At 37.1% G+C, this 21,002-nt stretch overlaps 1 protein-coding gene across 1 annotated transcript; it reads left to right on the forward strand.

Moving 5' to 3' along the window:
* The first annotated feature begins 13,960 nt into the window (after positions 1-13,960).
* LOC101276725 (cullin-1-like) lies at positions 13,961-16,541 on the forward strand. Its single transcript, XM_033439862.2, has one exon. The coding sequence runs from the start codon at positions 14,116-14,118 to the stop codon at positions 16,504-16,506; it is 2,391 nt and encodes a 796-aa protein (XP_033295753.1). The 5' UTR covers positions 13,961-14,115; the 3' UTR covers positions 16,507-16,541.
* The last annotated feature ends 4,461 nt before the right edge of the window (positions 16,542-21,002 follow it).

Genomic DNA, 21,002 nt, shown 5'->3' on the forward strand with positions numbered 1-21,002 from the left:
ACCTCTGATGCTTCTCAACTCTTGATGCTTCGACCTGGAACGAATGCCCCATTGCTTTCCTCCCTCTTCTTGATATGCCAAAACTCCTTTAAAACTTGACTCAAGTCCCAAATGTTCTAGATCTGACCTCTTTCCACGTGACCACTCTGCTCTGTTCTTTTGACTTTTCTTATTTTCTTCTTCTCTCTCTCTAAATATTGTAAACTCCCTGGAGTAGGAAACTCCATTGTATTCATTTCTATACACATTGTTAGCACATAATAAGTGATCAATTAATGTTTGCTAACAAATATATAATCCTACAATACCACAGAAAAATTGTCAAACCTATTAGAAAATAACCCCACACTCTATGTATTGTTGAATATTTTATTTCCTAAAAAGAATAAACACTTTTAAGTATAATTATTTAGAAGTTTTAGAAAGACATTTTTCCAAATAAAAAGTACTACATGGAAAATTTATTAGGGGATTTTCCAATTCATGAAATATAATCCTCTGATGTTCTGTTACCTTTGCGGTTTTCAGACCCATTATCATTCACATATAGATGCTAATGGCTTAGATAAATATAGGATAGCTTAACTAAAATAAACTATTTTCCTGAAAAATAGGATTATAAAAGTACCTTAATTAATTTAATGGGTACTGACTCATTTACTTAGGATATGGGGATATAGTGGACTGATAGCCACCTCCCCTTTAACTAAACATATATGAATATTTTGTTATGATTTCCCTGAAAAATCAGTATATTTCTTTTTTTTTTTTTTTTTTTTTTTTTTTTGCGGTACGCGGACCTCTCACTGTTGTGGCCTCTCCCGTTGCGGAGCCCAGGCTCCAGACGCGCAGGCTCAGCGGCCGTGGCTCACGGGCCCAGCCGCTCCGCAGCATGTGGGATCTTCCCGGACCGGGGCACGAACCCATGTTCCCTGCATCGGCAGGCGGACTCTCAACCACTGCGCCACCAGGGAAGCCCAGTATATTTCTTTATAGTAATAAATCTTCCTTTTCACATAAAAGTTTTCAATTCCCCAATATCCAGTTATAATAAAACTCTAAATTAGCTGTATGGCTACATTGTATTTTGTGAATAAGTTCAATGAAATCAAACAAATACCAAAGATACTATTTTAATATGATATGATTATATAGATTCAAATATCTTAGATTTGGATCTATGATTGCAAAACCACAGTAGGTAGTGATGTATATTACACTGTAATTAGTTTGTGACATGGGTGTTATCTCTCTCTTTAGCATAATAATGAGACTTGATGTATTTCTCTTTTTATAAATTCCTGAGAAGTCACTAGGTAGAGTACAGTTTGCATTTTGATGGTAAGGAGATAGCCTCAGAAAATAGGCTTTGGAAAGTCAGTCTTCTGAAGGTCTCATCATCATGTAATGGGGAGACAGGGAGGAATAAAGCATTTTGATATGGTTAAAAATTGATATCATGTTTTCAGAAAATAGTAGAAAATGCACATGTGATTATGAGCCCTAGGAAAGGGAAGATTAACAGTAATGAAAACCAGAAGGACTCTCATATTAAAATGGAGGAATGAATAGCAGATCATACTTCACAAAAAAGAGTAAAAAGAGGGAGAAAAGGAAGAAATCTCAAAGTAAAACAAATAACATGAGATAATATAATAGGAATAAAATCGTAAAGAATTCACACTAAAATATAAAAGAGATGAATTATCTCCCTGAAATACATAGATTGTCGTTTTGGATTATCAAACAGTAAACGTGCTTAAAGCAATTGATATATAATGGTTGAAAATACTGGGATGGGCCAAGAGATACTCTGTAATTTCAAACAAAAAGAAAGGAGGAGTGGTAATATTAATGTCAGAAAAGGTAGAATATTAACTTAAAAGAAAAAATAAGAATAAATTGCAGCATATAATAAAGAAATAGTTTGAAGTAAGTTTCATAAACATATTCACCAAACAACATATCAGCTAAATATAAATTATTCAAAATTTATCTAAGCAGTGGAAGAGCTAAAATTCATAGAGGAGATCGAAAAGATAATTAAAGATCTACCATTTTAAAACAAAGCTGGATCAAAGGGGGTCAAAAGTTACAAACTTCCAGTTATAAAATAAGTAAGTCCTGGGGATGTAATGTACAACATGGCAACTATAGTTAATAAACTATATTGTATATTTGAAAGATGTTAAGCAAGTAAATCTTAAAAATCCTCATCCCAAGAAAAAAAAATTTTGTAGTAATTAATATATGGTGACAGATGTTAACCAGACTTATTGTGATGATCATTTCAGAATACACACAAGTATCGAATTACTGTGTTGTACACCTGAAACTAATACAATGTTATAGGTCAATTATACCTCAATAAAATAATTAATAATAAAAGCTGGACCAGCTGTATTCAAAGCTAAGTGAAATATAACTTCTAACAAAAATGTAATTGCAATACCATTTAAATCAGCCAGATCTTTTAATGAATGGAATGCTTCCTAATTTAACTTTATTATAATATCTGAAGATAAGAGCAATACAAACAGGAAAACCTATGGACTAACTTGACTTTTGACTATAGGTGCAAACATTCTAAATTAAATTTTAGTAAATTTAGGGGGAAAATATTCCATTCACAGTAGTGACAAAAAGTATGATAATTCATTTCACCTAGGTTGCCAATGACGCACCTGATTTTGGAGATAATAAAATGTGAAAGTCACATTCATGGCATCCTAGAATCAAAGAAATATGATATAAAATGCCTAGAAATAAAGCTTTAGAAAAACATAAATCTTAAATTTTAAAAAAAACCTATAAAATCTCACTGAATACTCAAACACATCCTTAGTTCTATTTACAACAGATTTTATATTTAAAGTTCCCCAATAGATTCCCACATACAGCCAAATTGGAGAACTGTCGGCTTTAAAGGCAGAAATGAAGGGGGTGGGAGGGGATATAGTCAGCTTCTTCTTTATATATTTTTATGTTGAAATATGTCACTTACTAAAATCATTATTATATTGAATTTGAAATCGAATTTTCTTGTTATTTTCAATATTATATAAAAAGATCAAAACTGGGGTGTATTAGTAATATTGGATCCATAATTGGACACTTAAAATAACAGATAAAGGGAAAAAGCAACAAGACAAATGAAGAATGAAGGTTTAGAGAGGAAAATAGGCTTCTGAGTCTCAGTTCTCACCCACAGAAAGGGCTTCGTCCCTCTATACATTTCTTAATCTTCATGTTAATGAAGAACAATGGTTACTCCAACTTTTCATTTTTAAAAATTGAAAATATAAGAATGGGGTTGCCCAGAGTTTAGGTCCTAACTCTCCATTGATTGGGATAAAATATGAATTATAAGATCCCTCTTCAAAAGAGTAAATTAAGGAAATTATGTTAAAAACTTGGAGGAAAAGGATTCCAGAGGAATAAAGAAGAGAAAGAGAGAAACTTGAGAAAGATGCAATAAAAGAAAACGTACTGTGTTTTATCCTTTAATAATTTTCAGCTTTTAGACTATCAACTTCATAAAGAAGTAATTCTTAAAAGCAAGCTTGGCATTATACTTAAGCAGAATAGAGAATAGTGAGTAGTCTACATGAAATTAGTTTGGGGGTGCTAGGAGATATCCCCTAAAACATTTCCTTCATATACTTCATAATGTCTGAAATGTTTCTAACAGGGAAAAAAACACTCTTCATTTCATAATTAATTAGAGGCACACCCCTTGGGAAAATTAAGTATTGAATACAATTCATACAAGTTATAATAAAATAATATCAGATCTTCTGGTAATTATAGGGAGATGAAAAAGATATATTGTGTGGTGGAGGGGTTTCTGTGATGAAGAATGAACAGAGGGATCACAGCAGAGCCTAATAAGTCCACAGAAATCTCATGACTTGTCCAGGGTAGGCCCTATCCAAAAATCCTCAAGTTCTACAAGATGCTAAGTGCTACCAAGAAATTAGTCCACAAGAAATAACTTTCTCTTTTCATTCTCTCACGCTTGATTGGAGTGTTTGAAAAGAATAGAGCAAATGGCAAGCTGAGTAATGAGAATAATGTACTGAGTAAATAATGTGTACTTCACAATATTCTCTGACTCATAGAACTCACTCCTTAGTGTCTCGCCACAGAACACACACAGCTACCTTAGCAGAGAGCTGAAAAACCACCCAGGACATAGGAAAGGCAAGTCTGTCAGGTTCCTTATTGCCAGTAATTTTGTATCCAGACCCTCACTAGAGACAGCAGCGGGTGATAATTTTATCACTGGCTTTCAGGAGGGATCCTGCTGGGAAAGGAAAACAAAATAAGCTCTTCGCCTAGTGACAATAACTTGGCAGAACCTTGCTGGCTGAGATATAGGAAGTATGCTTTAAAGCTGTGTTTGTCAATCTTTTTTATTATTACATTTTTAGCCATTTTTCCTCTAACCTCTTCCCGTGAAATTTTAATACCACAGATATACTGTATATTTAATGATGTACGGTATGCATGTCTCTGACTTACACACAAAAAGTAAGATATTTTTCCTCCCCCAAGAACCATTGAAGGAGATATTGCTCCCATTGAGAATGTTTGTTTTATTTAGTTATTTTTTAAAATTTATTTATTCTTATTTTTTGGTTGCATTGGATCTTTGTTGCTGCACGCGGGCTTTCTCTAGCTGCAGCGAGCGGGGGTTAACTCTTCACTGCGGTGCGTGGGCTTCTCATTGCGGTGGCTTCTCTTGTTGCGGAGCACGGGCTCTAGGCGCGTGGGCTTCAGTAGTTGTGGCTCGCAGGCTTTAGAGCACAGGCTCAGTAGTTGTGGCGCGCAGGCTTAGTTGCTCCACAGCATGTGGGATCTTCCTGGACCAGGGCTCGAACCCATGTCCCCTGCATTGGCAGGTGGATTCTTAACCACTGCACCACCAGGGAAGCCCTGAGAATGTTTGTTTTAAAGTAATATCATTGAATGTTATTATTACACGCGGCAGCTTATATTCTCTTTTTCCTAATTTGTGAAACTAGAATAGGCCATTAAAATTTGTTTTCATCCTTAAGAAAAAGACTCAACACCATGTTTAGGAAACTACTGTAGCAAAATCATTTAGATTAAGCAATTAAGGAGAATGAGTCAGTTGGAGTTTTTCTGGCATGAAGTCAATTGCTGGGATGCTTTCACATCTTTCCCACTGCTAGAATTTGAAAGAAAATGTCTCATGCCTTTAGAAATCATCTACATATAATTAGTAAGTCATTTGTATTGCAAATACTCCATACTCTCATATAGTTGTTTAGAACAAAGAGTTGGGATTTTACAGAATCAAAGTAAACCAAAGAGGCAATTCTGCCTCCAGGATGGGATCTCATGACATTTGCATGTTTAACCAAATTTACTTAAACGTTCTCCATAGTTAGATTTATTCTACTACGCATTTTGAAAATAATATCAAGAAAAATACCGTATACGTCTTCTTATTTGAGCACACACACACACAAATGCTCCCTCCTCTCTTAGTAAATTATTTTATTCTTCTCTGAAATAACAGCTCTGCCTTCAGTGCCGTGTAATGGGCTATGCCCTTTACAAGGTAGAGGAACAAGTTTTTATCCAGTTTTACTTGGGAAGGGAAGAAGTAAGAACGCTGCACCTTCTGTCCAGCACTGCTCACTTTATTTATGAGTGTCTCCCACCTGCTGCAAGGTGAAAGCACACAGCTTTATGCCTTCACCATGTATTCTCTCAGGGTTTTGAAGGCACTAGGAATAAGCTGGGTGAGCAGCACGCATACCAATAGAAAAAAAAAAAAAAAAAGAAAGCTAAAGTTCCATTAGCTGAAACTTTAAAGAAAAGAAATATAAAATGCAAATGAATGATTTCATCAATTTTCAAACTGTCATCTACTGATAGAATCAAAGCAGGTACTCAAAAATGTATGATGGAGCTCGGGGTTCAGGCAAACATGGTTGGAATTCCAGCCCCACCACTCACTATGTGACCTTGTAAAAGTTTGCTTTATTTTCCTAGGCTCTGAGGCTAATTCTATACAACTGGGTTAATAATAGTCCCAACCTTGAGGGTGGTTATGAGGATTGCAGAGCAGAAGAAGGAAAATGTCCAACACACTGCAAGCATTCAAAAAGTGCTTGTTGTTGATAACAATATTACCCTCTTTTTCTTGCCTATTCTTTAATTATCCCCAATATTGCCTTGTACATAAGTACAGAGTAAATACATGAATCAATGAATATAATTATGATACAACTATATATAACACCTAAGAATGGATATACCTAAGTTACATATTTTCTTCCTTCTTCCTATGATTTTGGTCGTTAAAGACAAAGAGTCATGACTGTCACTATATCTAGAAATAGAGGGATTAGATTTCATAATTTTTCCTTTGACTGCAGATTGACTATTCTATATATATTCTATATATATGGTGCTGAAAATCTCAGTTTAGTGGTGATTATCAGAGTGAAAATTGTCTAAAGCTCAGATGCCAATTCATGTGTTCAATACGTAAAATTAAAATCTTGAGATGGGAGTAGAAAAAATTAGCAATAATATATATTTCTATTACGACATTCTACAATTTTAATTTTTATGAATCTCGTCATCCAGGAAACTGATAAATTAATTGGTTGGTTTTATGTCTCCCTGAAAGTAGACTAGAGGATCTAAAATGATATTTCTCAAACAATAATGGACAGATGAACTACTAGGGGATATTGTTAAAACGTAGATCCTAATTTAGTACATCTGGTCTAAGGCCTGAGATTCTGCAAGCATGTACCCAATGCTGATACTGATGTATGCAAACCACAGTTTGAAGATCTAGCATCTTAATATACTCCACACTGCTTGAGGTAAGGGATTAATAAAATTGTTTTGAGTCACTCAACAGAGATAAGTTATAATTTTTTAAAAAACATAATTTTATCATCCATTTGCTTCACAGGGCAAATTTTAAGCTCTTTCCATAACTATCAATAACTGTAAAAATAAAAACTGATGATACACAAGTGAAGATTATAACAGATAAGTAAAGACAAGTGACAACTAACTGTGACTGGCAGACTTTATTTAGCTTTCACTAACAAGCCTGGCAAAAAACAAGAAGAAAGAGACTACTCAAATGTCAGTTTTTACGGAAAAAATTAAGAAAAACAGGGAGGGGTTGAATATATAAAATCATGATTAATATTAGAAGGCAAATAAAAAAGTGAGAAAATATTTGCATTGTATTTGATGGACAGTAGGTCAGTCTTCATAACTTATAAAGAGGTCTCAGATATAAAGAGTTCTTAGCTAAAGAGATCTAGTTTAAAAATGGGCAAATGATTTGAAGTGGCCACCCAGAGAAGAATAAGTTTATATATATTTCAAAAATATAACCACAGTAGTAAACTAAGAATTGCAAATTTAAAATACGATGCTATTTTTCAACTGTTGAATTGTGAGACTAAAAATTTTCATTCCCAATTTTATCAGAGATACAGTGAAATGGATACTCTTATACAATGTACTCTCATGATGTTTTAAAAATCATTTAGAAATCTGTATCAAGGACCTTAAAATAGTCATACACTAGATGTCCACTCAGGAACATAGAAGATTTGCCATTCAGAAGTAGAGGCTTTCTCTCCTTAGTCCTGCCTAGATATAAAGAGACTAATTCCTAGCCTTGGTATTTGATGTATTCTTCTGTGGTCATGCTCTATTTGATTTTACTGAAAGCAAAATAACATCCCAAACACTAGTGTCCTGATGAGGTTCACAGGATCAGATGATTCACATGCCCTGGTTCATATCCTCTCAGTCCAACTTGTTGCTCTGGCCATTGCTACAGCAACCAGCTACATGCAGACGTAACCCAACAACACCTTGCCTTCTCTCCACTCTGTCTTCTCTTCTGACCCAGGGTTTCTCTGCCACCACTATGTGGGACACCTGCATGAACCCATTCAGTCTTTCTGATGCCTGTGTGAACATGGATACATCAGGGAGTTAACCTCCATGGGATAACCCTAGGTTAATGCAAAACAAAGTACAAAATTTCCATTGAAACTGCTGATCTACCCACTCTATAACTGTAGAATTCCTGAGCTGCCAGCAGCAGAAACCAATGCCAAGCCTTGCACCACTAGGACCCAGCCTTTCACTTTATGGCAGGTTGATTACATTGGGCCGCTTTACCCTGGAAGGGCAGCAATTTTCTCTTCTCAGACTTGAAATTATCTCCGGATACAAGTTTGCCTTTTCTGCCTTGTGCCTCTGCCAGGAGCACAGCTCAAAAGCTTATACCTGATTAAGTTACATAGAATCTTTCATAATATAACCTCAGACCAAGGGGCCGTTCTAAGAGAGAAGGTATGACCCTGAGTGCCTGACTCCGGAATTCACTCTCTGGTCCTACCATACAGGGTGCCATCTTGGAAGCAGCTAGCATAATAGATTTTTGAAGCACCTGTTAAAATGTGTAAAGCATCATCTTTGGGTATCTGCTAAGATGAGAAATATGCATTGAACTAATGCCTGATATGCAACGCTATGGCCCCAATCTCTAGACTTACCTGGGACCATGAAATGAGGGGTAGAAGCAGAATTGGCCCACTGCATCACTCCTCACAGTGACCATTTTGCAGAATTTCTACTTCCTGACCCTACAAATTTAGGTTCTGCTGGATTAGAGGACATGAAGCCAAATGGGACTGGGGAAGGGAAGCAACAAGGGGAAGCTTCTTCCTGTGTACACTGTAAGGGTTCCATTAAAGCAGAAGCTGGTCAATGTTCCCTCATACCAGTGGAACAGTAGGCCAGGAAAAGAATTACCATATCATCGGACGTGATCCCAAATACCATAAGGAGTGGTTGCTGCAATACAATGTGGGAAGACAGAACTGTATCTAGAACCTAGGAGTTCACTGGAGCATCTCTTGGCATTTTCATGCCTGCTGATGAGTCTAATAGGCAATTGCAGTAAACCCAAACTGGCAACCTTAAAGCAACTGAGAACTCCAAACTCTTAAACTCAAACTCCAAACAAGCCATCTAGACTGAAGTTCTAGTCAATGGTAAGAAAATTATAAAATTGGTGATAGACAAAGGAGAAAATAAATATTACTTGTACCTTTTGGACTAGCTGCAGCAGTGGAGACAGCACATTGTTCCATTAATATTTGCATATTAAATCATTGCATGTATCCTAGAAAGTTTTTGAGAAATAAATGTAACGGATGGTCAGCCAATACAGTCTTTCAAATAGTTAGAGTGATTGATGATAAGTGATAGTTAAATAGTTACCCATTTAAAAAATAAGTTAGATAATGACAGGCAAAGAATATTTACACAGATCAATGAATAAAAGATATCAGAAATAGATTTAAAATTATGTCAACTTACTACAAGATAAAGGTATTTCATGTAATTGGGGAAATGACAAAATTTTTCAACAAATGATAAGATAACTAAAAAGGATCCCTCCCTCTTGCCTCTATTATTTTTAAAATGCTAAAGGGATCAAAGATGTAAATGTAGGATATGAAAATGATAAAAGTAATGGAAGAAAATATGAAATAATGTAAGTGAACTAGAAAAAAGATTGATCAACTCAACTACACAAAAATAAAATATAACTACAGAGCACAAATATCATAAATACAGTCAGGATAAAAGAGAAGATTGTAAAACAAAAATTATAACACAGACAATTATAGGAATAATTAGATTTAAAAGAGCTTCTAAAATTAACAGAAAAAATCAATAGCCCAATTAAAATAAGCAAGGATATTAACCAATCATTCACCAAAAAAAGGAAATATAAATTTCTTTTAAATGTGAAAAGATTTCCATCACCAATAAATTATAGTGCATATACACAGTGGTAGTTCTATATAAACTATGAAACCATTTCCAAGACACATTGTTAAATTTTCAAAAACAGGGTTAAAAACCAAGAATTTTAAAATGAATATGTGTATATAGTGCCTATGTGTGTATATGCTTCTATATGCATAGATTATCTAGAGAGATACATAAATTATCTATAATCATGTTGCCTCTGGACAGGGGATGAAGTGGGTACTGAAAAGGAATGATTACTTTTCACTACAAACCCTTTCATATTTTCTGGATTTTTTACCTTATGCATTTATTCATTATTTTTAAAAATTGGTTGCCTAAAAGTCAATTATTTTCATCATTACTATGACTTTAGATATTCATTTACATCATTTTTAATACTTCTTAGAATTACTATATATATATATACACACACACACACACAATAGTTTATTTAATCATTTCTCTATTGTCGAACATTTTTTCCTAATTTTTTATGTTAAAGATTTCACATGTTTGTATACACTATTTTTCTTCATATGCATAGTCTAGCCAAGCTGGTCTCTGCATAGTCTTTTCTTTCCACTAACTCCACATGCCTTCCCCAGCCTCTTCTCAAGAGTTTTAAGTTCAATCTATCTTTTATACTCTATTTTCTTTTTCAGCTCTGGCCCTGAATTTTTTTCTTTCATTTACTTCCTACGTATTTATTACTTCTCTCTACCTCTTTTGCTTCATCAATAAAATAGGAATACCAATATCAATCTCAGAGAGTATTTGTGAACATTAAATGAAATTAATGTGGGAAACATGTATAAGTGATTAAACACTACAAAAACATAAATTATACCATTCATATTCTGTTGTACTTTATTATAATTATTTAAGTTACCATTTGTTGTATTAGTGTCACCGTTATATTGTTACCATTTTGTGTACCTCCTGCATACGTACATATTGCCTTTTTACTAGCTTGTCAGTACTTTAAAGAAGGATTCACTGTTCATCTATGTATCCTCTACCAGTAGGTATAGTTGGCACCTTGTACTGAGCAGTCCTCAATGATGTTGATAGGGCAATAAATGCAATAAATAAAACGATTGATTCTAATACTCGGATTTGGAGTTATGAACTGTTCCATTAAAAAAATTTTAATTCAGCAATCAGAGTATAAATGATAGTCCATAACTTATATATAAAGCTGCATTAAGAGAAATGCTCAGTAAAAGGGGACACCTTTCTTGCCCTGGTACGCCCCAATCCACCACCAACTGATATAAGTACACATCTTGAAGGAGGCTATTGAATCTACTATAAAACACAATTCAGGGGCTTCCCTGGTGGCGCAGTGGTTGAGAGTCCGCCTGCCGATGCAGGGGACATGGGTTCACGCCCCGGTCTGGGAAGATCCCACATGCCGCAGAGTGGCTGGGCCCGTGAGCCATGGCCGCTGGGCCTGCGCGTCCGGAGCCTGTGCTCCGCAACGGGAGAGGCCACAACAGTGAGAGGCCCACGTACCGCAAAAAAAACCACACAAAAACCCAAAAAAACACAATTCAGATCCCAACTTCTCTAAGGGACCTATAAACCTCTCAGATACAATCACATTCTCTCTGACTTATTACAATGTCACCTATTTCATCTATGGACTTTGCTCTACCTATTGTCCTGCACATTATTATTCATTTACATGACTTCTTCCTCTAGCATATAATGACTCTTTGAGCGCATAGTAAATGTGATTTTTCATCCTCATTTTCCCAGTCCCTACCACAGTGCCTGGCACATGGTGCATCTATAAATATTCACTAAATTGAAATTAAGCTAATTTGAGGAAATGAATCACTTATATTGCATTACAGTTAAAAAATGAAAAGATTTTGGAGCAAATTTGATTCAGGGAAAATATGTTTTATGTAATTTTTATCATAATAATATTTGTTATAAACTTAGTAATAATAAGAAAACCCAAAGATGATATATTACCATCAAGTATAGAGTTGAAAAGAAAAAGAATTGCACAGTGTCTACTTAATATAGTTCAGTTAACATCTGTTTGTGGTGCCATTAGTTACTACCTACTGGCTAGTGTTCAACCATGATCAGCAAATTAGGAGGTTGTACTCCTTGATGATACGTCTATTTTCTGCCTAATGGTGTATTAATTTAGCTGACTTTGGCTGTCCTGATTAGAATCAATTCACACATCAGAACATTGTTTGTTGAGCATGGCAAATATTTGCCTTAACTCCTCTGCTTTCCTGTCTTTAAAAAGAAATAAGTGACTCAGTAAGAAGGCCTAATAAGAAAAGAAATTTAAATTATTCTGTTCAGAGCATCCCCAGTCCCAATCTCTTGATTTTCAGATCACTAGTGGACTTCAATATATATATAACTTCTTAGATAAGACACTAAGATAAAATAGTTGTGTGTTTATGTATGTAATTTATTGTTTACTTCTAATAAAATATATATTTATGTGTAAAATTTATATCTTTATATATAAATATATATTCTAAATTATGGATGTTGATAAATTCATGAAAATTTTAACTAAGGAAAAAAGCATAATTGGAGGTATAGATTATACTATAACACGCACATTACTTTTGGCTAACATAAGTTGGCCCTCAATTATAAATTCATAATCAATTGAACACTGTATTGTATGCATTAAGGCAGGATGTGGGCAACTAGTCCTTAAAACTAGTTTGATGTACTGGTTTTTCTCCATTTAACTTTTCCTCTAGCTGCTGCTTTAAAATTTTCAATGGATTGCATTCCTGTGCTCACCTACTCTCTGGTTTATGATTGGATCTGGTCCAAAAAGGCACTGGCAGGATATGAGAGGAAGGAAGGAGTCCAGAGCGTTTACTCCCTTGACCCCTTCCATTCTGAGATACTGTTTGATTATGCCTGCACTTTTTTTATGGTCTAGGTTCTGTCAGGGAGATTTATTCCCATGGCTGTATCTTCTGTCAAGTTCTAACAACACAATGGAACTTCTAGTTTCAAGATGGACTGAACATGCACGCCAAAATTTCTGGCTCCTATTCAAAACTGACATTCTGGTTTATGTTTAATACAGATACTGTAGAAAGTTTATAAAAGTAAATAAGTATTAATATATAACTATATTAAGAGGGGGAAATGGGATAAAATGTTCTGATATCAGTGAAGCAATGAACCAAGGCTGCCACTACTCCTAGACTTAAACCAATGACATCACCAAGAACGTGACTGCAAGGAAAGGCCATGGTGTCAACAGGTGGTCATAATTGAGGACGTAGAATCAAAACTAAGAATCATCAGGCATCTGAGAAATGCTGGAAAAGGAGGCAACAAATTCATGAATCAAAGAATTTATACCCAATAACTTAGAGATAATATAAAAATATCAAAAGGAGTTGGAATACATATAGTTACTATTCACAAAGAGATAAATAAAATACACCCATGACACAAAAGTAAATAGCTATAAAATAAAAATGTACTGTGGAAAAATAAGTTAGAGATCATAGAAATGGCAACTTGTTTGAAATTAGTAAAAAAGAAACTCATTATAGTCAGGTTAAATAACAAACTGAAACTAGCTAAAGAACAAAATAGTTCGTATACATGAAACGTGCATCTTTCCCCCCAGGAACAGTTGCTCAGTATTTGCTCATTCAAGGTTCCCAGAGACTTTATAGACTATAACTACCAAGAATAACAAGAGTTGGGCGAGTGGGCACGGAGGAGGAGGGAGCCGTGTTGCATGCAACTCCAGGCAGGGCAGCCCCGGAGGCTGAGGGACACTGCAAGACCTTGGTGGAACGGGGATTTAACTGGGGCCAGGAGCAACGACCATGTAGAGACGTCGCCGGAGCCATTTAGGCACCCGCGAAATGCAGGTGCACGTGTATTTTTTTGGGTTGGCCAAAAAGTTCGCTTCGGTTTTTCCATAACATGTTACGGAAATATATAATGCAAATAATGCAGTGGATTACCTTATGAAGACAAAGGACAATAGAAGCAGTGAGCCTGCTTCTGAGCAAGATGTTTCTGCTCACTCGGTTCAGTGCTGGAATCACTTTGGTGTTTGCTTTACTTGCACGTCCCTTTCCAGGTTTGCCTGCAATGAGATTTCACTCTCTAAATTTAAAGGACATCCTTTCTGAGCTGCTGTGAATAAATCTGGAATGATATTTTAAATTTTCATCTAATGGAGAATTAGCTGTACCTTGAATAAGGATTGCTGTGTTGGACGACTTCAGAATATCACTCACAATGTCATCCAACAGGAGCCAGAATCCCCATGGACTGAAGCAGATTGGCCCTGACCAGACCTGGGATGACCTCAGAGCTGGAATCCAGCAAGTGTATACCAGACAAAGTATGGTGAAATCCAGATACATGGAACTCTACACTCATGTTTATAACTGCTGCACGAGTGTGCACCAGTCAAACCAAGCTCAAGAGGCTGGTGTCCCTCCTTCTAAATCAAGAAAGGGGGAGACGCTGGAGGGAGTTCAGTTAGTTGGCTTGGAATTGTACAAACAGCTTAAAGAATTTTTGAAGAATTACTTGACAAATCTTCTTAAGGACGGAGAAGGTTTGCTAGATGAGAGTGTACTGAAGTTCTACACGCAACAATGGGAAGATTACCGGTTTTCAAGTAAAGTGCTGAATGGCATTTGTGCCTACCTCAGTAGATATTGGGTTCTCTGCAAATATTACGGAGGACGAAAAGCAATCTACCAAATCTATTCTCTTGCATTGGTGACTTGGAGAGATTGTCTTTTCAGGCCATTGAATAAACAGGTAACACATGCTGTTTTAAAACTGATTGAAAAGGAAAGAAATGGTGAAACCATCAATACAAGACTGATGGGTGGAATTGTACAATCTTACGTGGAACTGGGGCTGAACGAAGACGATGCCTTTGCGATGGGCCCTAGGCTAAAGGTGTACAAAGAATCCTTTGAGTCTCGGTTTTTGGCTGACACAGAGAGATTTTATACCAGAGAGAGTACCAAATTCTTGCAGCAGAACCCAGTTACTGAATATATGAAGAAGGCAGAGACTCGTCTGCTGGAGGAGCAGCGGAGAGGCCAGTACCTTCATGAGAACACCCAAGAAGAGCTAGCCAGGAAGTGCAGGCAGGTGCTCATTGAGAAACACTTGGAGATCTTCCACGGGGAATTTCAGAATTTATTGGATGCCGACAAAAGTGAAGATTTGGGTCGCATGTATAATCTTGTATCTAGAATCCAGGATGGCCTGGGAGAATTGAAAACACTCCTGGAGACACACATTCATAATCAGTGTATTGCGGCAATTGAAAAGTGTGGAGAAGCTGCTTTAAATGACCCCAAAATGTATATACAGACAGTGTTGGATGTTCATAAAAAATACAACGCCCTGGTGATGTTGGCATTCAACAACAATGCTGGCTTCGTGGCTGTGCTGGACAAGGCTTGCGGTCGCTTCATAAACAACAATGCAGTTACCAAAATGGCTCAGTCGTCCAGTAAATCTTCCGAGTTGCTGGCTGGATACTGTGACTCCTTGTTGAAGAAGAGGTCCAAGAACCCAGAAGAAGCAGAACTAGAAGACACGCTCAACCAAGTGATAGCGGTCTTCAAGTATATAGAGGACAGGGACGTGTTTCAGAAGTTCTACGCAAAGATGCTGGCAAAAAGCCTTGTTCATCAGAACAGTGCGAGTGATGACGCCGAAGCAAGCATGATCGCTAAGTTAAAGCAAGCTTGCGGTTTTGAGTATACCTCTAAACTTCAGCAGATGTTTCAAGACATTGGTACAAGCAAATATTTGAATGAGTGGTTCAAAAAGCACCCGACAAATTCAGAGCCGCTGGGCTTGGATTTCAGTATTCAAGTTCTGAGCTCCGGATCACGGCCTTCTCAGCAGTCCGGTACGTTTGCCTTGCCGTCAGAGCTGGAACGGAGTTATCAGCGCTTGACAGCGTTTTACGCCAGCCGTCACAGTGGCAGAAAATTGACGTGGTTATATCAACTGTCTGAGGGAGAATTAGTAACAAACTGCTTCAAAAACAGATACACCTTGCAGGCATCTACATTCCAGATGGCCATCCTGCTCCGGTACAACACGGAAGACGCTTACGCCGTGCAGCAGCTGATGGACGGCACCCAGATCAAAACTGACATTTTTGCACAAGTGCTACAGATCTTATTGAAGTTGAAGTTACTGGTCTTGGAAGATGAAAATACACCTGTTGATGAGATGGAATTGAAGCAAGATACCTTAATAAAGTTATATCTTGGTTATAGAAACAAGAAATTAAGGGTTAACATCAATGTGCCAATGAAAATGGAACAGAAGCAGGAACAAGAAACCACACACAGAAACATCGAGGCAGATCGTAAACTATTGATCCAGGCGGCTCTCGTGATAATTATGAAAATGAGGAAGGTTCTAAAACACCAGCAGTTACTTGGAGAAGTACTGACTCAGCTCTCCTCAATATTCAAGCCTCGAATCCCAGTAATTAAGAAATGCATTGACGTTCTGATCGCGAAAGAATATTTGGAGCGAGTGGATGGTGAACAGGACACCTACAGTTACTCAGGATCAGAACTGCTCAGGATCGCCACACTTCAAGTCTGTAAATACGGACACCGATGCCATTTAACCTAATTTAAGACCAGAGAGGATGGAACCTTCCATGCTGAGGGCTGCATGCTTCTGCATCCGAATCAACCCATTGGCCACCTGAATAACAGCTGCCGGCTGGGCGGCCCCTCGGAGGCCAGGAACACCTAGAGAGCAGGTCTGAACGGACCCACGTGTAATCTGCTATGAAAAACCATTTGTATGGTATATTTCATTTTTTAATGTGTGAAAATAAAGAAAATTAAAAAAAAACCAAGAGTCGACTCTAGAAAGTATCAAAGTGACGTTCAGAAGCATGGAGAATAAATCCAGAGGTTCAAATTTTCTTTTCAATTTAATTCCAGAAAAAAGTAATAGAGAAAATAAGAGAAAGCCAATATTTGAAGAAATAATACCTCAGAATTATGGAAATATATGATTCTACATATTACAAAAGTCCACTTAATGCAAAGCAATATCATAACAAATTTAAAAAGCAAGAAACAAATAAAACTTCACACCTGAACACATTGCAAAGCAACTTCCACATGTTAAGGATAAAGCAAAACTTCAAAAGCCATCAGAGGGGAAAAAACAATGTAATAAAGTGTAAAAATCAATTTTCATGAGCTATTTTATCAGGTTTATTAGATACATGACATCAATAGAGCAATACTTCCAAATTACTGAGGGTAATTGCTGAGAGTTCTGCTTCTGCAATTGCTCACTAATGGCTTCGGACCAACCTTCCAACCAAGGAAAACTTAAAAATATAGACAAAATTCAAAATGAAAAAAAAAAAGTATCTGTTTGAAAATTGCAGTAAAGGGTTAATCAGCAGGCTTGGAATGTTCAAAACTTTCACATTCCAGAGAAAGGATTGGCCCTCAACTAGTTCCTGAGTGATAAATCTTTAGAATATCCTGTCTGTTAAGAGTGTATTTGATACATGAGGCCTTGGGGCATGCCAGATATAGTTCATGCTATAAAGTGACTTATGGTGGGAACTTGGACCTCACTGTATCAGTTTGACCTCCGGAGTTGCTGGAAACTGAGTAACCAAGGTCAGCCACTTGGGCAGTCAGCCATGCCTACCTGACTGACCCTTAATAGAAACCTTGACACCAAGGCTCATGTGAGATTCGCTGTTTGGCAGTACTTCATAGGACTTGTCACATATGTTGCTGGGAAATTAAATGCTGTTCAAGGACTCTAGGAAGGAGAACAGCTGGAAGCTTGTTCCTAATCTCTCCTTGACCCTGCCCTTTTCACCTTTTGTCTTGACTGAGTTTAATCTGTATCCTTTCGGTGTGATAAACTGTAACTATGAATATAACAGCTTTTCTGAGTTCTCCGAGTCTTTCTAGCAAATCATCAAACATGAGGGTGGTCTTGTGGACCCTCAACACAGAAGGCATCAGGGAGTTTCAAGGTAGTAAAGACAAACAGAATAGAAAATTCTGAAGAAGATCAAGCGTAAGTGGGAATTTGATATATTTGGAGGTTGTATGACAATTTAGCAGTTGGAGTGACCAACTAATTAATATTGGCTCTGGTTCTCCACAGAAATATATTTAAATGGAATGTATATATGTTATTACTTACCTCAAACACAAATTCCAGATGGAGAACAGACCTAAATAAAAACAGAAACATGACTTTTTAATAAAGAAAACTGTCTCTATGATACTGAGGTAGGGAAGCCTTTTAATGAAACATTTTTCCAAGGTAAAATTAGTCAAAAAAAAGATTGCCAAATGTTCTGGCTATCTCAAAGTACTAATAATCATTTGACGAAAGACAGCATCAACAAAATTAACAGGTGGAGAAAAACTGGAAGAAATAGTTATGTATAAATATAAATAAAATATTATAAATAAATAAAATACATATTACAAAATAAAGGACTAGTATGTAACATAAAGAATACAAGTCAACAAGAAAGGCGCAAACAACTAAGTGGGACACTGGAAAAAGACAGTTTTTCAAAAAATGAAAAAATTGGCTTAAAAATATATTAAAAAGTATCAAAACACTAAACAAATGCAATTTGAAAGAACAGAAAGGTGTCCTATTTTACTCATCAAATTAGGAAAACATTTAAAATGGTTTAAAGATCGCTTAAGTTTTGGGAAACATAAACTCTCAGAGTTCTGATGTTTACATTGGGGCAGCCAGTTTTCAGGACAATTTGAGACTGTCTTTTAAAATATGAAAGGTGCATGCTCTATAACTTAGTATTTCTGTTTCTAGGCACCTCCTTTAGCGATCTACTCATGCATGTCAAAGTAAACACTTAAAGGTTGCTCTTCCTTAATGTAACTTGTTTATTGGCCTTCAAGGACATCACTTTCTATTGTTTTTTCTCCTTTGTCACTATTCACTCCTAACTCTTCACTGTTGTTTTCTCTCTTTCCTGACCCTGTAAGGTTGGAGTAGCCCCAGGCTCAGCCCCTGATGCTACTCTCTTCTTCCGCTACATTCACCTTCTTAATTATCACAGATGGCTCATGGCTTTAAACAGCACCTATAGGCTGATAACTCCAAGATACCAATCTCCAGATCAGATCACTCTCCTAAACTAGACTCATATATCCAGTGTCCTCATCACTCACTATTGTATCATTAGACAAAAATCTTCTGTGCTTCCTCAAATTCCCTTGGCCACCTCTTTATTTACAGAGATGCTTTCTTCCTTGTGGGCTACCCTGCTGCTGCCTTTGCCAATGCCCTTGCCAAGTTTCCTCAACTGGCTGGAGGTCAAGGTGAAGTCCTAGACCTTCACGCCTCTCAAGTCCCACAAACCAATCCCCGTCCACTTGCAAACCTCAATGAAAAAAATGGGGTGTGGGACTTGTTCTTTATTGACCACCAAGGAGCTGAACAATAACATCCAGTAAAGCAGGGCATTGTATCCTCTTGACTAATGGGAATCGAGAGATGGGAGGAAACTGAGTAGGTAAATTCTGTCTCCTCTCTCTTCTAAACTATTCTGAGGTGTAGTTTCCTGGGGCTAATAAATTCAAACTGGGAGGAGATGAGAGAAATCATTGCCTTTAAAAAGTGAAAGGCGCCTGTGAGTGAGTCAAAGCTGACCTGTAGTCAGTCACACATTTGTGGCTCCTTCTATCTCCTGCCCACACTCATCACTTCCTCCTCCAAATTCCTAAACTGAGTCTAGATTTCTTCTTCTCATGTATCCCCACGGCATCTAGTATCTTGTTGAACACACATTAAAAACTCTCTAAAATAAATGTCTTTTTAAAGAGAAAGACAATGAGGATGGGAGATGGAATATGCGAAAGAGAAAGGAGGAAAGAAAAGAAGAAAAAAATAATTCAGACCAACACATCTGCTATTCTCTCTCTACATAGTTGTGAAGAGCTATCATTTTGCTTTTTCTCTAAGTAACAAAATCCCAATAATTTATGCAGTTAAGAGAAAAATCTATGTTCTTCTGGCAAAGGATCTCAAACCTATATTAAAATGTAGACTTATCAAAGTAAAAGCAATTAGCTTCTTGGCAGGCATGGAAACAATAATTGTGCATCTTAAGTATCCTTCTAACCTCTCTTTCCTCCTGTTTGGAATTTGCCCAATTTATAACGGACAGGTTACGCTTCATAAATATTGCTATCTTGGGCTTCCCTGGTGGCACAGTGGTTGAGAGTCCTCCTGCCGATGCAGGGGACACGGGTTCGTGCCCCGGTCCGGGAAGATCCCACATGCCGCGGAGCAGCTGGGCCCGTGAGCCATGGCCGCTGAGCCTGCGCGTCCGGAGCCTGTGCTCTGCAACGGGAGAGGCCACAACAGTGAGAGGCCCGCGTACCACAAAAAAAAAAAAAAAAAAAAACCAGGATGATCTGACAGTAAATTGGACAAACGAGAGACAACTATAGACTGAGTCATCAGGGCAGATTTTCTGATATTGTGCAATGTGAGCTGAGGCCTGATAAAAAGACACAGCATTTCAGAGCCCGGGAAAGAGGATTCTAGATAGTGGGACCAACAAGAACAAAACTCATGAGGTTGAAAGGATATTGGTATATCGGGGTAATAAGAGGGTACTGTGTGGTTGCAGCATAGTGAGGAAGGGAGAAAATTGCACAAGTTCGAAGGAGGCAGGGACCAAGCTTCCAGACCTTGTAGACCAAAGTATGGAATTTGCATTTTATTGAAAGTAAAATGAGAGGCCACTAGAGGATTTTAGCACAGGGTTGACATCCAATTTTCATGTCAAGATTACTCTGTTCCCTCCATGGAGAAGGGGGAAGGCAGCATATCAGTTCTCCCATTGCTCCTATTTCAGAGGTAGGTTCTGGAAAAACATGAGTTTTGGAATAAAGTGGCTTTTAATATCTGTTAATGATCATCAAGAAGTTTCTAGGTAGACCCTTGTTCTGTTGACATCTTAGCACCAAAGGTGTTGGCTGCAGAGTATCCCACATTCAACATCGGTAATCAAATGACTACCAAACATTCCAAAGGTATATATGCAAGGAGACAGACCAGAGGGAAAAATCTTCTAGGATAAGAGGAAG

This window comes from Orcinus orca, chromosome 9 (assembly GCF_937001465.1).
Source record: "Orcinus orca chromosome 9, mOrcOrc1.1, whole genome shotgun sequence".
Lineage (NCBI taxonomy): Eukaryota > Metazoa > Chordata > Mammalia > Artiodactyla > Delphinidae > Orcinus > Orcinus orca.

Excerpts from the sequence above, each read along its gene's own strand:
- LOC101276725 (XM_033439862.2), top strand. The coding sequence starts at position 14,116 with ATGTCATCCAACAGGAGCCAGAATCCCCATGGACTGAAGCAGATTGGC.